Source organism: Megalobrama amblycephala, unplaced genomic scaffold, assembly GCF_018812025.1.
Source record: "Megalobrama amblycephala isolate DHTTF-2021 unplaced genomic scaffold, ASM1881202v1 scaffold320, whole genome shotgun sequence".
NCBI lineage: Eukaryota > Metazoa > Chordata > Actinopteri > Cypriniformes > Xenocyprididae > Megalobrama > Megalobrama amblycephala.
In genome coordinates, this window is record NW_025953343.1 from 430,279 (window position 1) to 448,014 (window position 17,736).

Sequence of the window (17,736 nt, forward strand, 5' to 3'; positions counted from 1 at the left end):
CGTTCCTGGGTACCACGCAATGACATCTTAGACCCCAACCTACTGGACACCTTCCACTCGACACACCCCAACAGACCTGCACCTCGTGGAAGAGGTAGACTGCCACAACGTCGGGGTCCGCGGCCCTCAGGAGCGGGCCGTGGCGGGGGGGTACTGTCACAATCACAGCGCACACCATCCCCGGAATACTAATCACCGTCACCTGCACCTCATCAGCACAATCATCACCAGCACTACTTAAGACACACTCACACACAGTCGCATTGTCCGGTCTCGTTTGCATCAAAGGACTTACCTGAATGCTTACCTCAAGGACTCCTCTTGCTACTTACCTGTACTCCGTGTACCCAAGCTCCTCTCCTCGTCTTCTATCTGGTGTGAAGTGTTGTCTGAAGTCATCTACTCCATTCAGCAAGTATCATTCTCCATTGTCACTCTGCAACCACAAAAGGACTGTGTCATTCTCCATATCATTCATCAGTCACGAACTTGCATCTGTTTACTCACCTGTTGTCATCCTAATACTCTGCTTGTGTTCAATAAACTACCTGTTAACCTATCTTCTGTCTCCTGGCTGGTCCTATTGTAACAGTGTCCTGTTGCCGATAGGGGCGCAGCTTTAGAAAACGCTCATATGGGTCGTATTTCAGGGAAGTGGCAAATGACCTATATGGGCATATTGGTTGGAGGACATGTTGATTAGTTGCCCTTGTGCATCAATGAGCCCTGGGTACCCAACACCCTTAGTTTCTCACCGATTCTGACCAGGAGCACCTTGCAACACTTGTCATTTCAGAGATTCCCTGACCCAGTTGTCTGACCATAACAAGCACAACTGATTATTCATTTACAATTAAATTACCCTTGACATCTGACATTGTTAGATGATTAACAATATTATTTTTTACCTATAAGTGATAAAAAATATTGGTAACACTTTATTTTAGGGTCGTTTAACTAGTTGCTTATTAGCATGCATATTACTAGAATATTGGCTCTTTATTAAAGGGATAGTTCACCAAAAAATGAAAAGTTGATGTTTATCTGCTTACCCCCAGGGCATCCAAGATGTAGGTGACTTTGTTTCTTCAGTAGAACACAAATGATGATTTTTAACTCCAACTGTTGCCGTCTGTCAGTCAAATAATGCATGTCAATGGTAACACAATTTATAAGAGTCAAAAAATGTACATAGACAAATCCAAATTAAACCCAGCGGCTTGTGATGACACATTGATGTCCTAAGACACGAAACGATCGGTTTGTGCAAGAAACCGAACATTATTTATATAATTTTTTACCTCTAATACACCACTATGTCCAACTGCGTTCAGCATTCGCTTAATGAGGTCTGATCGCGCTCTGACAACTGAAGTGATGTCTAGCACTCATTGAAGTATACGCGCGAGACATCACTGCCGTTGTCAGAGTGCGATCAGACCTCACTAAGCGAATGCTGAACGCAGTTGGACATAGTGGTGTATTAGAGGTAAAAAATTATATAAATAATGTTCGGTTTCTTGCACAAACCGATCATTTCGTGTCTTAGGCCATGAGCCACAGGGTTAAATTTGGATTTGTCTATTAATATTTTTTGACTCTTATAAATTGTGTTACCATTCACTCGCATTTTAAGACTGACAGGCGGCAACGGTTCGGCAAAAATCATCATTTGTGTTCTACTGAAGAAACAAAGTCACCTATATCTTGGACAGAGGTTGTCCGTCATTTTGACGGACAGGGTTGTAAAAATTCCGTCATAATCTACTGTTACCCGTCATTTTCATATTTTAATTATAATAACACATTTAATTGCTTTTATTTTTGTTCACATTTTCATTTTTAATTATGAACCTACAGGACGATATAGGCTTATCCATTTATTTTGAAGAACAGATTAACAGATTAGACTGCGTAACTTTTACTTTAACATGAAATTTCTCTGTACTATACTATAGGCTACGTGTTGTAGCCTTTAAAGAAAACGTAGCTTCATATTTGTTTAAATAGTCCTATGTTATGTTTTAAATTCATCTATTTGATTATGAACAATGAAGAGCATGAGTAAGATGCATCATAAGATGCGCAATATATCAGGAGACATGGAGTGGGTCAGACATGATTTTGACCACTTCATTAAGTTTTGTTTTGTAGAAAGCCCCTTTCTTTAAAATGAATTTCGTTTTGTAAAAATTGTATCTTAATTTTAATCAATGTTTCATCAACCAACTGCCTGGATTTAATAAATAAGAAGCAAATATAGCCGGCAATTTAATCGTGACATGGAGGCGTGGGCGTGATCACTGGTGCGTGAACTGGAGCGCGTCTTACAGGCTAAATGAAAAACACAGCAGCTGCTTGACTCACAGACATGAGAAATATATCTATAGAAAGCTTTAAATATCTACTTTAACAAAAACGAAATAATTCAAAACGAAAAGAAATAGGCTACTCTGATTATGTAGCCTAAACCGAATGAAATGTGCGTTCTCTTTCTAGGCGCGTCCACTATGAGGAGATGATGAGAGTCAGTAATGTTACCTTCATCTTTGCAGCCGACACTGATTCAGAAAACATTACTTTATTAATAAACGATTAAAATGTCTCCTTGCTGTTTTGGTCACATTCATAAGACCAATATCGATTCTTAAATCCCAGTGGATCTTTTGGTAGGCTATATGCTGTTTTCAGTTGATGAATAAACAGTAGTGCGCCTCCCATCTAATAAATCGCAATAAGCTTAAAGCTTTGTGTTGCTTTTGATATGAAACAAAGTCTCAGATTTCAAATTCTGTCCATTTAATTAAGAAATTCAAGCAATAAATACCGTTTTGGCGCTCTTTAATGTGGCGTTATATATCGTTGTAGCTTCTGGGTACTCGCCTGTGCATTATCAAACGCATAGCAAAAGATTCGTGCCAGTTTCATTTTTGTTCTGGATCCAGTGCTCTGCTGCTACATTGGAGCGCACTCGCCACCAGCTGGACAGGGGTGTGAATTACAGTTACAATTTACAATAGATCACCCTCAGTGTAATCTGTCAAAATGACGGACGGCCTTCAGATTTTTCCGTCAATGTTAAAAAAATTCCGTCAATGACGGATAATTTTCGGTTAACGCGACCTCTGATCTTGGATGCCCTGGGGGTAAGCAGATAAACATCAAATTTTCATTTTTGGGCCTTATTCTACATTCTTTATCCTACCCAATACCTAAACTTAACAACAAACTTACTGATTATTAATAAGCAGTAAATTAGGAGTTTATTGAGGGAAAAGTCATAGTTAATAGTATATATGTGTTCCCTATATTAAAGTGTTATCAAAATATTTTATCAGGGTGGTGTAAGACAGTGAATCTCTACCTTTTTTGAGTAATGGACCCCTGTTATATTTAGAACCGTCCTCAAGGACCCCAGAATAATTTTGACTCGATGGTAAGGACCCCTAGCATTACGTCAAGGAAGGTAATTTGTAATATGTGGACTAGCATTTACTGAGAGATCCACAGCATATGGTCTGCGGTTTTTGATCACTTTTGTAAGCAGACTGTGTGGTCACAGTTATGAATATGCAACTACTTACATAAATTCCTAGTATTTTATTTTTAAAGTGAACAAAATAATTACAACAAAAAGAAAAAAATTAGTGAATAGTAGTTTGCAAGTAAGCGGTTTCAAGAATGGCAGTCTGTCCGTCAAATCCGAAGCAAGACGCAAACCTTTAGCATCATGGCAACAATGTCTCAGACTGTCTTGATGGCAGATACGAAAAAATAAACAGCGATTTTCTGACTTTTAGTGATTTTTTTACTGTTTTATACACATATTAATTTTATGTATTTTGTTTTATTGACCACAATATTATTGTCGATAATTGTTGACACTTTGAATTCAGTTTTAAAAAAGGCAGGGGCTTGAGCCCCCAGAGCATAAAAAAATTATAATGCATTATAAATACAGGGGTTGGAGAGTGAAACTGAAACACCTGGTTTTAGACCACAATTTATCAGTATGATGTAGGGCCTCTTTTTGCATCCAATACACCATCCGTTCATCTTGGGAACAACAGATTCAAGTCCTTCACATTGGCTAGAGGGATTTTGAACCATTCCTCTTCCAGAACAGTGGCAAGGTCACTATGTGATGCTGGTGGAGGAAAACGTTTTCTTGCTCCTCCAAAATACTCCAAAGTGGTGACTGCCATGTTCAAATTCACTTTCATCAAACCATTCTGTCACAAGTTTTGGTGCATTATCATGTTGATACACGGCCCCCCCTTTCAGGGTACAATGTTTGGTAGTTCTTGGCAGTGATATAATGGGTGATAAAACTTTTTGGGGCTTTGGGGCTTCTCCACACCATAACTCCCATAGATGTGGGAAAGACAGTGAAGGTGGACTCATCAGAGAACAATACATGTTTTGCATTGTCCACAGCCCAAGGTTTGCTCTGTTTGCACAATTGAAACCAACATTTGGCACTGGCACAAGTGACCAAATATTTGGCTATAGCAGCCCGACCATAAATATGGACTCTGTGGAGCTCCCTATGAACAGTTTTGGTGGAAACAGGAGAGTGTAAGGCATTTAATTCTGCAGTGAGTTGGGCAGCTGTGGTTTTATGTTTTTTGGATACAATCCACATTAGTATCTGGACATCCCTTTTAGATAGTTTCCTCTTGCATTGACAGTAACTCCTGTTGGATGTGGTTCATCCTACTTGGTGGTATGCCAACATTACCCTGGATACAATAGCTCTTGATATGACACCACAAAACTTGCTTTCTTGGTCACAGATGTGTCAGTGAGATGCACTGTATTGGTGGACCACTCTTAGCTGGGACGTATTGCTTAGCTTCTTTGACAAGCTATCCAACACAGAGAAACTTAAATTGTACCTTTTTTGAGGTGGATGGGACGGGATTCCAGCCGATAGATAAACAGCGCAGGTAAGCAGAGCAAGGCAGGCAGCAGGCAGGTAAGTAGGTTGGTAGTAGCAGACAAAGCATGGACTCCAGTAATCCAACAAGCGATTGGTAAGTGGTTGAAAAAATGGTGGTTAAAAAAGGCACAACTTAATATCAAAAATAATGTCCAAATAGTGTTCAATAGTGATTCAATTAATTCAGTATAGATTCTTTAGCGATTCAATAGCGATGTAAAGAACTGTATGCTTAATACGTTCCAACAGCTTCCTACAGTATGTTCATTTTGTTTTAGAAAGGTGAGAGGCGGCCATCTTTATCTTCAAACATTCTCACCGACTATCAAACTAAAAGTCCCTACCAAATAAAGGACCCTAATCTAACAAAACATACCCATGCTCCAATAACACAACAATTTAGATTAACCTAAACTCAAAAATGGCTCCTACATAGCCTGCCCCTTATAGCTATTGCAGGAAGAAAGCTATAACTAACTAAATATAATTTTCCAAGGAGCCATATATTATTCCCTTAAACTCATTATGCATTATTCACAAGAATAAATGAGTGCAAAGATTCAGTGTATGCATCTGTATGACAATGTGGGCACGTGCGCAAGTTCATTCAGATCTCATTCAGCTTTAGATTGCTGGCCTTCTACTAGCAAGCAGATCTTACTGATAGGTCTTTCAAGCTGGCTTGTTTTGGTTTGAAGCCGTACACTGCGGACCAAACCTTTGGAGTCAGGGAAGGCTTCAGTGACTCTAGCCAGCATCCATGATCCTCTTGGCACCGTGCTATCGGCTACTATCACGATGTCTCCTGGACAGAAGTTGCGTCTGACACGAGACCATTTTTGCTGTGTTTGCAGAAGAGGGAGGTACTCTCGGACCCAGCGTTTCCAAAATAAGTTGGCAATGTACTGAATCTGTCTCCACCGATGTCTGGTGTAAAGATCTTCTTTCACGAAAAAACCTGGAGGTAGAACAGGCTGCACCTTAAGCTGCAGTATATGATTAGGCGGGGGTCCATTACCCTGGCTATTGATAATAGCCAGGGTAATGGTAAATCAATAGCCAGGGTAAAGGGTCCATTACCCTGGCTATTGATAATTCTCCAAGGTTCCATCAATTTGGGTGCATTAATCCCAATCAGAAGGTCTATCCCAGCATTAATGTTGGGAATATCAACATCTTGAAGATAAAGCCTGTAGTACTTTTAAGGATCAGTTCGTAGGGAAGGAAGTGGACAGGGTCGACTTTGACTACTGACTGAGCTTTTATTACATAAAACAAAGTTCCAACAAAAAGACTGTGCAACGCACAACAAATAATCCACATCCGAAGAAGGGCTTCACTCCAGTATGATCTGCCGATCAGTCCAAGACAGGTGTGTGTGATGTCAGTCAGTAGTCCCTCTCTCTCTCTCGCACACTCCTGCTTCTCCTGGCGTTTTATCCTGTCTCCGCGCCAATTACTGGAATGAGAAACAGGTGTTTGTAATTTAGATTTAACCCACTCGTTTACCACGCGTCTCCCGACGCTCTCTCCAGTTGCAGACCTCGCTGAACCACGCCCCCCTCGCCACATACCCCCAGAAAAGTCAGGAGAGTGAAGCAGTGGCCCGCCACATAGAGCAGCCTTCACCTGGGTAAAGGCCTGCTGGCACAGCTCCGTCCACTGGACCGTATCTGGTGCCTCCTTTTTAGTTAGATCAGTCAACGAGCTGGTGAGGTCCGAATAATTAGGTACAAACCTTACAAACCGAGGAACTATCTAACCTCCTTTTTGGTCTTGCATGTCAGCAAACTCTGCTTGTAACTTCGTTAAATCAGTGAGTTGGGAGGGCGAGAGGTGATCTCCCCCTAGGGCCAGAGCGAGGGATTGTTTTTTGACATTCGCCTCTGGCCCGAGATCATCCTCCCCGCTAATCACCGTCGCCAGCATCACTGATTCTGCCTCATTCCATTTTTTAAGGAGGTTGAGGTGGTAAATTTGACGTGCTCCTCTCCTATCCAATCGTATTACCTCATAATCGAGATCCCCAACTTGCCGTGTAACCTCAAACGGTCCTTGCCACTTTGCGAGTAATTTAGAGCTTGAAGTGGGGAGCAATACAAGCACTTTATCTCCCGGTGAAAATTTGCGTAATTTAGTCCCCCTGTCATACAGTTGGCTCTGTTTGTGCTGGGCTTGTAACAAATTCTCCATGGATAGCTGCCCCAAAGTGTGGAGTTTTGTTCTCAAGTCCATCACATACTGAATTTCGTTTTTGGCCTGAGACGGTCCGTCCTCCCAAGTCTCTCTTAGGACATCCAGCACCCCACGGGGGTGGCGTCCGAAGAGAAGCTCGAAGGGGGAAAACCCCGTGGAGGCTTGCGGGACTTCTCGCACTGCGAATAACAGGGGTTCCAACCACTTATCCCGATTTTTGGCGTCTTCCTGAACGAACTTACGAATCATGGATTTAAGCGTGCGATTAAAACGTTCGACCAGCCCGTCTGTTTGTGGGTGAAAGACGCTGGTACGAATCGATTTAACGCCCAACAATTCGTAAAGTTCGCGTAACGTGCGTGACATAAACGCCGTGCCTTGATCAGTGAGGATTTCTTTCGGAATCCCCACTCAGGAGATTAAACTGAACAGTGCGTCCACAACACTCTTAGCGGAAATGTTGCGGAGAGCTACTGCTTCGGGGTATCGCGTTGCATAATCCACAATGACTAATGCAAAACGATGCCCTCTCGCTGATCGCTCTAATGGCCCGATGAGGTCCATACCAATTCTTTCGAAGGGGACCTGCATTAATGGGAGGGGGCACAAAGGCGCTTTTGGAGTGGCCGGTGGATTTACCAACTGACATTCACGACAAGACGCGCACCACCTGCGCACATTCTCGTGAATGCCCGGCCAAAAAAATCGGGTCATGAGGCGATTTAGTGTTGCTGTTTGTCCTAAATGTCCCGCCATTGGATTAGAATGAGCCGCTTGGAAAAGCATTTCCCTGCGGCTCTTTGGAACTAACAACTGTGTTGTATCTTCCTTTGTCTGAGTGTCTTGGGTCACTCGATACAACCTATCTTTTATAATCGCAAAATATGGATAAGAAAGCGGACGTCCAGGCTGGAGAGGCTGACCGTCGATGGTACTGACCATTTCAAATGCATGTTTTAACGTCTCATCTTGAGACTGCTCCAGAGGAAAATCATCGCGATCTGAAAGAATCAGTCTTCCAATTTCGCTCTGTTCCTCTGAAGCTGTGCTCACTGGTCCCCGGTCAGTCTCTCCCACCTGCACTCACGCTTCCCCATCCAGCGTTTTTTTCCCCCAAGAGGCATCCGAACATAAACAACCCAATAATTCATCAAATGCTGGCCAATTCGTTCCCAAAATTATCGGATGCCGGAGGTGCAGATTAACTGCCACCTCAACACTATGCTTTTGACCCTTAAATTGAATAATGACGGGCACAATAGGGTATTTCACCACATCCCCGTGCACACACCGTACCCTAACCATGCGGCCTGTATCCAATGCCCCAGATGAAATCAGACTTTGATGAACAGAGGTTTGGTTACATCCTGAGTCCACCAAAGCCTGATAGGTACCCCCCTCGATACTCACAGGTATTTGGTACCAGCCAGCCTGACCAGGGGCAGCCTGCGGGTCGTCCGGGACCCCGATCAACATCCCCACCTCCATCACTGGACACTTATCCACAAAATGCCCCGGGTCCCCGCAACGCCAACAGGCCGGCCCAGACCTGCCCGCCGCTCTCGTGGCAGAGAGTGGGTTAAATGATTGGCGCGGAGAGAGGGGAGAAGCAGGAGCGGGGTCCAACCCGGCAGCAGACGGTCCCGCCCCCCTGGGCGGGGCTCTGGCTCTGGAGAACCTCGGGGCGGAACACGAGGCGGGCCGGGCGGACGAGTCCTGGGGAGAGGGACAGGTCTACAGAGAGAGAGGGGAAGAGAGGGAGAGAGAGAGGTTGATGGTAGAGATTCGCCGACCCCTTGGCACGCCACCATATGGTCCTCCGCCAGGTGGATGGCTGAGTCCAGCGACGTGGGGCGGTGGCACTGGACCCACTCGGCTGTTTTCTTCGGGAGCCGAGTGATAAACTGCTCCAGCACCACACGATCGATAACCTGATCCACGCCGCTTCCCTCAGCCAATAGCCATTTGCGGCACGAGTCCCGGAGCTGTTGGGCCATCACGAAAGGCCGGCCGGACTCACCCAATTCCAGTGAGCGGAAACGCTGGCGATGTTCCTCTGGGGTCCGACCGACCCGCTGAATGATGGCCCGCTGAAGGTCGTCGAAGACCAGAAGGTTCTGCACTGGCAGCTGCTGTGCCGCCACCTGCGCTTCCCCAGACAGCAACGGCACCAATCGCAGGGACCATTGGTCCCGCGGCCAACCGCAAGCCTCCGCTGACGTGACGAACAAATCCAAGAATGCTTCGGGGTCATCACTGGGTCCCATTTTATTCAGGGTCAGGTGGGTGGGCACAGTTGATTGCGTGGTGGACTCCGTGCGAACCTCCCGGTCGATCCAGCTCCGGAACCTCTCGCGGTCCTCCTGCTGGGTCTGAAGGATGGCTTGAAACCGACGCTCCTGGTCGGTTCTCAGATCCAGCAGGGCTTGATGCTGTTCCTGATGGAGGACCGCGAGGGACGCGATGAGATCCGCAAACGGCACGGAGGACGATGCTAGCATGGCAGCGGCCGTCCAACTCCCTTCCCGGGTTTCGGCACCAGTGTAGTACTTTTAAGGATCAGTTCGTAGGGAAGGAAGTGGACAGGGTCGACTTTGACTACTGACTGAGCTTTTATTACATAAAACAAAGTTCCAACAAATAGACTGCAACGCACAACAAATAATCCACATCCGAAGAAGGGCTTCACTCCAGTATGATCTCCCGATCAGTCCAAGACAGGTGTGTGTGATCTCAGTCAGTAGTCCCTCTCTCTCTCTCGCACACTCCTGCTTCTCCTGGCGTTTTATCCTGTCTCCGCGCCAATTACTGGAATGAGAAATAGGTGTTTGTAATTTAGATTTAACCCACTCGTTTACCACGTGTCTCCCGACGCTCTCTCCAGTTGCAGACCTTGCTGAACCATGCCCCCCTCACCACAAAGCCATTTTCAAATATCTTCTTGTCTAGGGATATGTTCCCTGTTGACTGGAATTTCTTGCTGAGTGTAAACTTCAGGTAATTTAATTAATTCCTTTCCTTCCAAGCTACACACTTCCAGGCCCTTGACTACCAGGCTGTTAACAAATTTCTTTTGCCCCATAGTGTGCAGAAGTATTTGTTGATGTTTCCCATTAGCATTCAAGTTCTTCCTAAGTTGTTCTGTGCAAAATGTTGCGGAACTCCCTGGGTCAAGGAAAGCGTATGTCTGAACTACATGATTTGAATTACTCATTTTGACTTGAACTGGTATTATTGCAAGTGTACAGTGTTCATCACTACAATCAAGTGCCTCTGTTTTCAGCGAAACCAACCCGCTGCTCACTGCCTTTTTCTCTGAAGGACCTGCATTACTCTGCTCTTTCGATACGTTTTGAGGTGTATGCAAGATAGTGGGATGTAATTTTGAACAAACTGAACAGGTTTGTCTATTTTTGCAAGTCAAACTCATGTGTCTTTTAGCAAGACAACCAAAGCAGACATCTTTAGTCTTTAGCAGCTCAACTCGTGCGTTGTGAGACTTCTTCATCAGCTCTTGAAATGACACAATCTCATGCTCACCATTACAGACAGGACAGAGTTTTGATTAACTGTTTTTGGGCACATTGGATACTTGCATTGTGCTCTCTGTGTTGTTCTTTGGTGCAACTGATACTGTTGTGGCGAAACTGCTCCCTCTGCTCTTCTGCATGGAACTCATTGGCTTGCTACTGTTAGCGGCTGTTTTTGGTGACCTTCTGTTTGAGGAGCCATCTTGGAGGTTACCAAAGACTGGGTCTTGTAGAATCCTGGCCTGCCTTTCCAGGAAGAGGACAAGATCAGAAAACGTGGCTCTTGCTCCTGTTCGTTCCCTGATGTCAAAGGCATGTGATCTCCATTTTTCTTTCACTTTGTAAGGCACCTTGGAGATTAAAAGCCTCAGGTTTAATGGAAGGTCCAGCTCATCCATGTACCTTAAGGTACGCATTACATTACAGCATCCACGGAGGAAAAGAGCATAACTGTACAGAGCTTCTCCATTGTCTGATGGGATATTATTCCAATTTAAGGCTTTATCCATATAAGCATTAGTAATTTTAAATTCATCTCCAAAATGAAGTTCCAATAGCCATTTTGCCTCTGCATATCCTCTATCTGCATCCATATGAAGGCAACTTCTGACCAGTTCCTTAGGTTGGCCAGAGGTGTATTGCTCAAGGTAATACAGTCTGTCTTGGCTATTGCTAGTGTTTTTCTCAATACAGTGTTCAAATGCCTGCATAAATGGTCTGAAGTTCAGAGGTTCACCGCTAAACATGGGTAGATGCCTAGTTGGAAGCAATGTCATTTTATGTTGCTGTGCAATAAGATCAGCAACAGCACCCAGGTTACTGGTATCTGAGCTTAAAGGCGCATGTGGAAAGGAAGTACCTGCAGCTGCTTGACTGGTCGGATTCAACTGTAAGGTCTGAACAAGCCTTTGCAACCTCCGCGGTCTTGTATCCTGTGTTAAAACCTTTTGCAATGGTGTTTTGGAAACAGTAGAAATTCTTGCGTATTCCACTAGTGAGGGTTCTGGATGAACATGTTCCTTGGTTCTGTCATAATTGCTCTCCAGATACGCATTCATGCCATTTCCTGGCAATTCGGAAACTTCTGTCGATATGATTTTAGAGTTCATAGATTCAGCATCTATGCTCTGTAACACTCGCACCTTTGCATTAGCTGCAGTCAAGTTCAACTCTTTCCATTGCATTTTGCACTTCAATTTTTTCCATTTCCAAGGCGTGTTTTTTCTTCAGTCTTCAGTCTTCAGTACGTTGCAATAGAGCTGCCTTTTCAGCTTCAGCTTTTAAACGTGGGGAAGACACTGATGAAGATTTTGAGGCAACATCAGAACGTGAAGGCTCTACTTTACTGGCACGTGCTGCCACAATGTATATACTGTCAAGAGGAGACACCACAGTTTGGGATTCATAGCTTTGAGCACTCTTCCACCTTTCTACCTCATTCAAAAATGTTTCAAAGGTTTGCATCCTTGGTTGGTACCAATCATCATTGTTTCTTTTCTTTTCCTCTTCCTCATACAGCACTTGCACAGATTGATGCATATCTTTAAATTCGTCCAATGCCACATGGAGCTGTTCAATGCCTGTGTCAACGGCTTCAATATCTCCACCTTTTAATAATTCCTTTAATTCATTCATTCTACATGTACACACGCCAGGTTTTCCCCTGCGCGTTGCGCAAAGCTCTTTAAGTTTGTCATCAGCCATATTTAGCTTTTTTGAGAACAACAGCAACAACAACAACAAAAAAAATATTTTCTTTTTTCTTTTCAAAAAATTAAACACAGCACAGTTATCTTCAACTCAGTTGATTCTCATCTGGCTTCATTTAAGCTGTATATGCATGAACAAAAAATCATGGTCCGCTCCAGTGGCAAATCCAGTAACAAATGATAATGCACTCCAATAGTGAACTTGAAAAGGTAAATTCTCAAAAGATCCAAAACTTCGTCAACTCCAAAGTATCAAAAAAAAAAAAAAAAAAAAAACACTTTTACGCTTCAATAACAGTTAAACAAATGCTTCCATGGGTTCCAAACAATTCGATTGTGAAGCAGTGTAAACGGTTGCAAAGTTCTTTACTTTATGTATTGGCGGACCACTCTTAGCTGGGACGTATTGCTTAGCTTCTTTGACAAGCTAAAACAAACGAGACGTGACTGTGACACATTTCTCACAAAATACCACGGTTACGGTTAGATTTACCACAGTAAATCCATGATAAATGTTGTTGACTTGTTGGTTGAACAGTATCTGAATCAGCTTAATGTTTCTCCTGATTTACACGTTAGTGTTGTTGATTAAGTCGGCGCTGTTTCAACTGGTTTTAAACTAAATTAGCAGCTTGTACCTGAGCTTGTACCTGAGACCTCTACTCCAAACTCTAACACTTCTCACTGGCTGTTTAGTGGTCATGTGATAGAGAGTGATAGAGAGAAAGTAAACACATTTGTGAGCTTGTGAGTCAAGCGCTGTGCAGTGCGCAAAAGTAGCGCTGTTTCGTTTCACGTTGTTTCCCTGGCCTAAATTCTAGTACTTCCACCTTGTGTTGACATTGTGAAACTGCATGTTTTGTAAATTATGCATGGCGGGCCACATATAATATATTTTAATAGACAAGCTGCAGGCCATTTGAAATTCATCCGTGGGCCAGGCCGTAGTTTGGACACCCCTGTTCTAGGTATTATCAACTGGCCTGAATTCTGAGATCGCAATAGACATAAAGGACAATAATGCATTAAGAGCTCGCTCAAGTACTGGGGAGCTAAACCATTTAGTGCTTTATAAGGAATTAGCCAGATTTTAAAATCTATACGATGTTTAATAGGGAGCCAATGTAGTGTTGACAGAACCGGGATAATATGGTCATACTTCCTGGTTCTAGTAAGAACTCTAGCTGCTGCATTTTGGACCAGCTGTAGTTTATCAGGCGAGCAGGGCAACCACCCAGTAGAGCGTTACAGTAATTTAGCCTTGAGGTCATGAACGCATGAACTAACTGTTTCGCATTTGTCATTGAGAGCGAATGGAATTTTCCCTCAGGGACACTACAATGCACTGTCTGACATGATACTGTAGTAGATGGTTGCATGGTTCTAATTTTCTATCTAATATTGTCAATCTTGCAGGTAAAGAAGTTCATAAAGTAATTACTGCTGTGCTCTTTGTGCCATGGCATTGGACTATTTTCCTTAATCTTCTTTAAGTGCAAAGGAGCAACTGAGTCTAGTGTGCTGGAAAAGAGAGAGTCATGCTAAGGTGATGAAACTGATCAAGAAGATTATTTATAAAGTAATCTTTAGTGGTAGAAGTGATAGTTCTACCGTTTTTGTGGCAGAGAGGCGGTTTTGCAGCCTTGGCTAAATGTAGTTTACATGAAACTAGATAATGATCTGAGATGTCATCACTCTGCTGCAGAATTTCAACGGCATGAATATTGATTTCATGTGACAATATTAGATCTAAAGTATGATTAAGACAATGAGTGAGTCCAGACATGTGTTGTATAACTCCAGTAGAGTTTAGAATGTCTGTAAATGCCAATCCCAATGCGTTTTTTTCATTATCTACTACTAACTCCGATAGAAAATCAGAAAATTCTTTGATAAAGTCTGTATGGTGCCCTGGTGGCCTGTATACAGTAGCCATCACAAATGTAAAATGGGATATGTCACTTACATTACATAACATTACATAAAGCACCATCACTTCAAAGGAATTATATTTTAAAGACTTTTGAGTAATACTGTAGATATTACTATCAATTACAGCAACACCTCCCCCTTTGGCTTTCCGACGCGGTTTGTGTCAATAATAATAACCTTGAGGGCTAGACTCATTTAAAGTAATGTAATCATCTGGTTTTAGCCAGGTTTCTGTCAAACACAGTAAATCTAGATTATTGTCTATGATAATATAATTTACAATAAGTGCTTTTGAAGAAAGTGATCTAATATTCAGCAACCCAAGCTTTATCATTTTTTATCAGTATTATTACTGATATTTTTTATTTGTTGAACAGCAAATACATTTTTTACCTTTAAATGGGTTTTTTAGGTTTTTTGTGTTTACTAATTTGGGGTACAGACACAGTCTCTATGTGATAATATCTAGGTGAAAGAGTCTCTATGTGTTGGGATTTATCTGACTTCTGAGACGTGAGGCAGTTAGCAGACGGTCGGTTTAGCCAGTCTGTCTACTTCCTGACCTGGGCCCCAGTTTGTCATGTTTCAGCTCTAATATGTGCCATATTACTAGAGAGAAGAGCAGCACCATCCCAGGAGGGATAAATACCATCTCTTTTCAACAGGTCAGGTCTGCCCCAAAAACTTTTCCAATTGTCTATGAATCCTATATTATTCTGCGGACACCACTTAGACAGCCAGCCAGTGAGTGATGATAAGTAGCTCATCACTCCGACGAACAGGAAGAGGACCAGAGCAAATTACAATGTCTGACATCATACTATTATGTTGTGTGGATTGCAATATTTTATGTACAGCTGAACTTTTTTCTCTGCTAATTCAACCTTCACACTCTGCTTTTACTGATGGAAATGTATGATGAGTGAAGATTGGCCACCAGGCGCATATATACATTATAGGCGTGAAACCTCAGACACTATTTTGGCCAGTGTTTCAGTCTCATTGTCCAACCCCTGTACTTCATAGAAAGTCTCTACTTACCTTGTCCAACACTGTTTAACAGTAAAATGTACACATGACTGTATTTCAGGTAAGGTCGAACAGTCTAGGAAGAGAATTTGTTACTTCTCCTCTCACAGTCACTACGGAAAACATTGCTTCAGCCACCACAACTCAGGTGACCAAGGTAGGAGACTTCTCACCTTGAGAAATTTTAATAATAATAATAATAATAATAATAATAATGATAATGATAAATGTTTTAGTACATAGACTGAGGCTGGTGGTTTAAGACTACCAAAATAGTAGCTGATGAAATTTCATGTCAGAGATTCAGTTCTTTATTGTTTTTGACTGGTTTCAGACAGTAAAAGGGGGTTATGCAGAGACCAGGATTGAAAAAAGGATCATTATAACAGGAGATGATGATGTGGATCAACATCAGGTAAGCAAAGACATATATATGTAACATGCTAGCGATAAATATAAATATAAAATTTAGAAAGCACTAAACCTAATCTACCATACTTTGTAGGGCAGATATTCAAAAAATGTATTAATACATTTATGTTAAAATCACTCTAATATCATTAAAACTGTAACTTTTTGCAGGCTCTAGCCATGGCAATACAGGAGGCCAAACAACAGCACCCTGATATGCTGGTGACTAAGGCCATAGTGGTCAGGGAAACAGACTCTTCGTCTGACGAGAAACATCAAACATATGAGGTACAGCAAAAATACAGTACAATAGTTATTGGAAGATGATATTTGATCATTTTAAATGTAAAGTGAAATTAAGCAAAATGTATTTAAATTGTATAGGGTTTATCTCTGCAATTGAATGATTACACATTTCTGAGTTGACTCAACTGTGGCACATCTCTGTGTGTCTCCCCCTCTCTTTCTATGTGTGTATGGTGTGCATTTGTCCACCTATTCCAGTCTTGATCACTAGAGGGTGCTGTTTGGAACATGGACAGAAGATCAGCTCTGATTCTGATATGTGTGTGTGTGTGTGTGTGTGTGTATATATATATATATATATATATATATATATATATATATATATGTCTTGTATCTATGTCAGTAGTTTAACATTACATTTAAAAAAAAAAAAATACTTAAAATGTTGGAATCACTTCACGCTGTCATGTATGCATTTAATTAAGCTTAATTCCTAGAATTACCTTTTTTGAGCTTACAGCTTTTTATGGACTCTGTTCAAAAAAAACATTGGGCTTCCATTTAGAATTCATGCATGATTTTCTAGGATTCACCTGAAAGAGTATAAAGCCCGGGATACACTGCACAATTTTGGCAATCCTATAAGATCATTACAAATCTGTGCGACATGGATCTATTAAACTTGGGTACGACATGCATGTAGACTGTATGATGATGACACTTATCCGCTTATTAAGTCGTGACGTAAGGAACGCCGTTTCTGGGTCCAAGCCTCAACCGTTTCACTTAAGAATGCCATCAACGGCCGTTTATGAGTGCTATTTATTCATATTAAACATCAAACATTTTAAAAAGTTAAACATTTTAAATACTTACAGTCTAAAAACAGTCTCTGTGCTCACAGCGTCACAGACATTAATATTTTAACGATCTATAAAAGATGAATCACTGTCTGGCCATCTGGAATTTTGGTATGGAGATAAAGGTTATGATTATATATATATATTTTTTTTTTGTAGTATTAAACCACATTGTGTGTGTATATTAGCACCGTTTGTTGTTTTTTTTTTGTGGTATGAGATCGTTTGGACCAAAGCCACTGGAAGTCAAGCCTGCAACCTTTAGCCAAAAAAGCGTAACGGCTAATGCTAACATCCCGCCTCTGGCGGTATGCAGGGAAGGAGACCAGAGGCTGTTTTTTGAATGGATGTCAATGGATGAGTGGCTTCACTATGCTGATTAAACAGCTTTTGTGGGGAAATAGCTAATCATTTAATTAATCGACAGCCTGTTTGCCAATCTTCAGCATGTTTTACACTAAACAATGCTTTCGTTGGGAACTATATATTTTAGCTTGATAAAAATGTAATTTTTTTAGAGAAGGCAGACTAGGGAATGTTGCGACTGATGTCACTGCCATTACACAATAGGCTGAGAGGTGCAGCACGTGATTTAGTTAGCTGTTACGCTTTCTCCAATGGTAAGAGATACAGACCCTCTCATCTCCCTATTATCAAAGAGTATAGAACCCAAGAGGTTACACTTTGATACTTTTTGTATAATGGCCACTAGATGGTGCGCCGGTATCACGGCCGCCATTATGGGGTGAAAATACTAACTGGACCATAGAATCCTTCACATCTTACGCACCCAAAATTGGCAAATTTCACTGCCAAATCAGAAGCGCAATAGAAAAGTCACCAGTAAATTGTATGGCTCCTACAGTAAATGTTGTATTGTC

At 42.1% G+C, this 17,736-nt stretch overlaps 1 protein-coding gene across 2 annotated transcripts in view; it reads left to right on the top strand.

The window, feature by feature from the left end:
• The window catches only part of LOC125261117, a 182,639-nt gene extending 166,289 nt beyond the window's left edge, over positions 1 to 16,350 (top strand). For both annotated transcript variants that reach the window (XM_048179709.1, XM_048179711.1), the window contains 4 exons: positions 15,400 to 15,495; positions 15,673 to 15,753; positions 15,921 to 16,037; positions 16,254 to 16,350. In XM_048179709.1, coding sequence (XP_048035666.1) covers positions 15,400 to 15,495; positions 15,673 to 15,753; positions 15,921 to 16,037; positions 16,254 to 16,259 — 300 coding nt within the window. In that variant the 3' untranslated portion in view covers positions 16,260 to 16,350. The remainder of the gene's footprint in view (positions 1 to 15,399; positions 15,496 to 15,672; positions 15,754 to 15,920; positions 16,038 to 16,253) is intronic.
• The last annotated feature ends 1,386 nt before the right edge of the window (positions 16,351 to 17,736 follow it).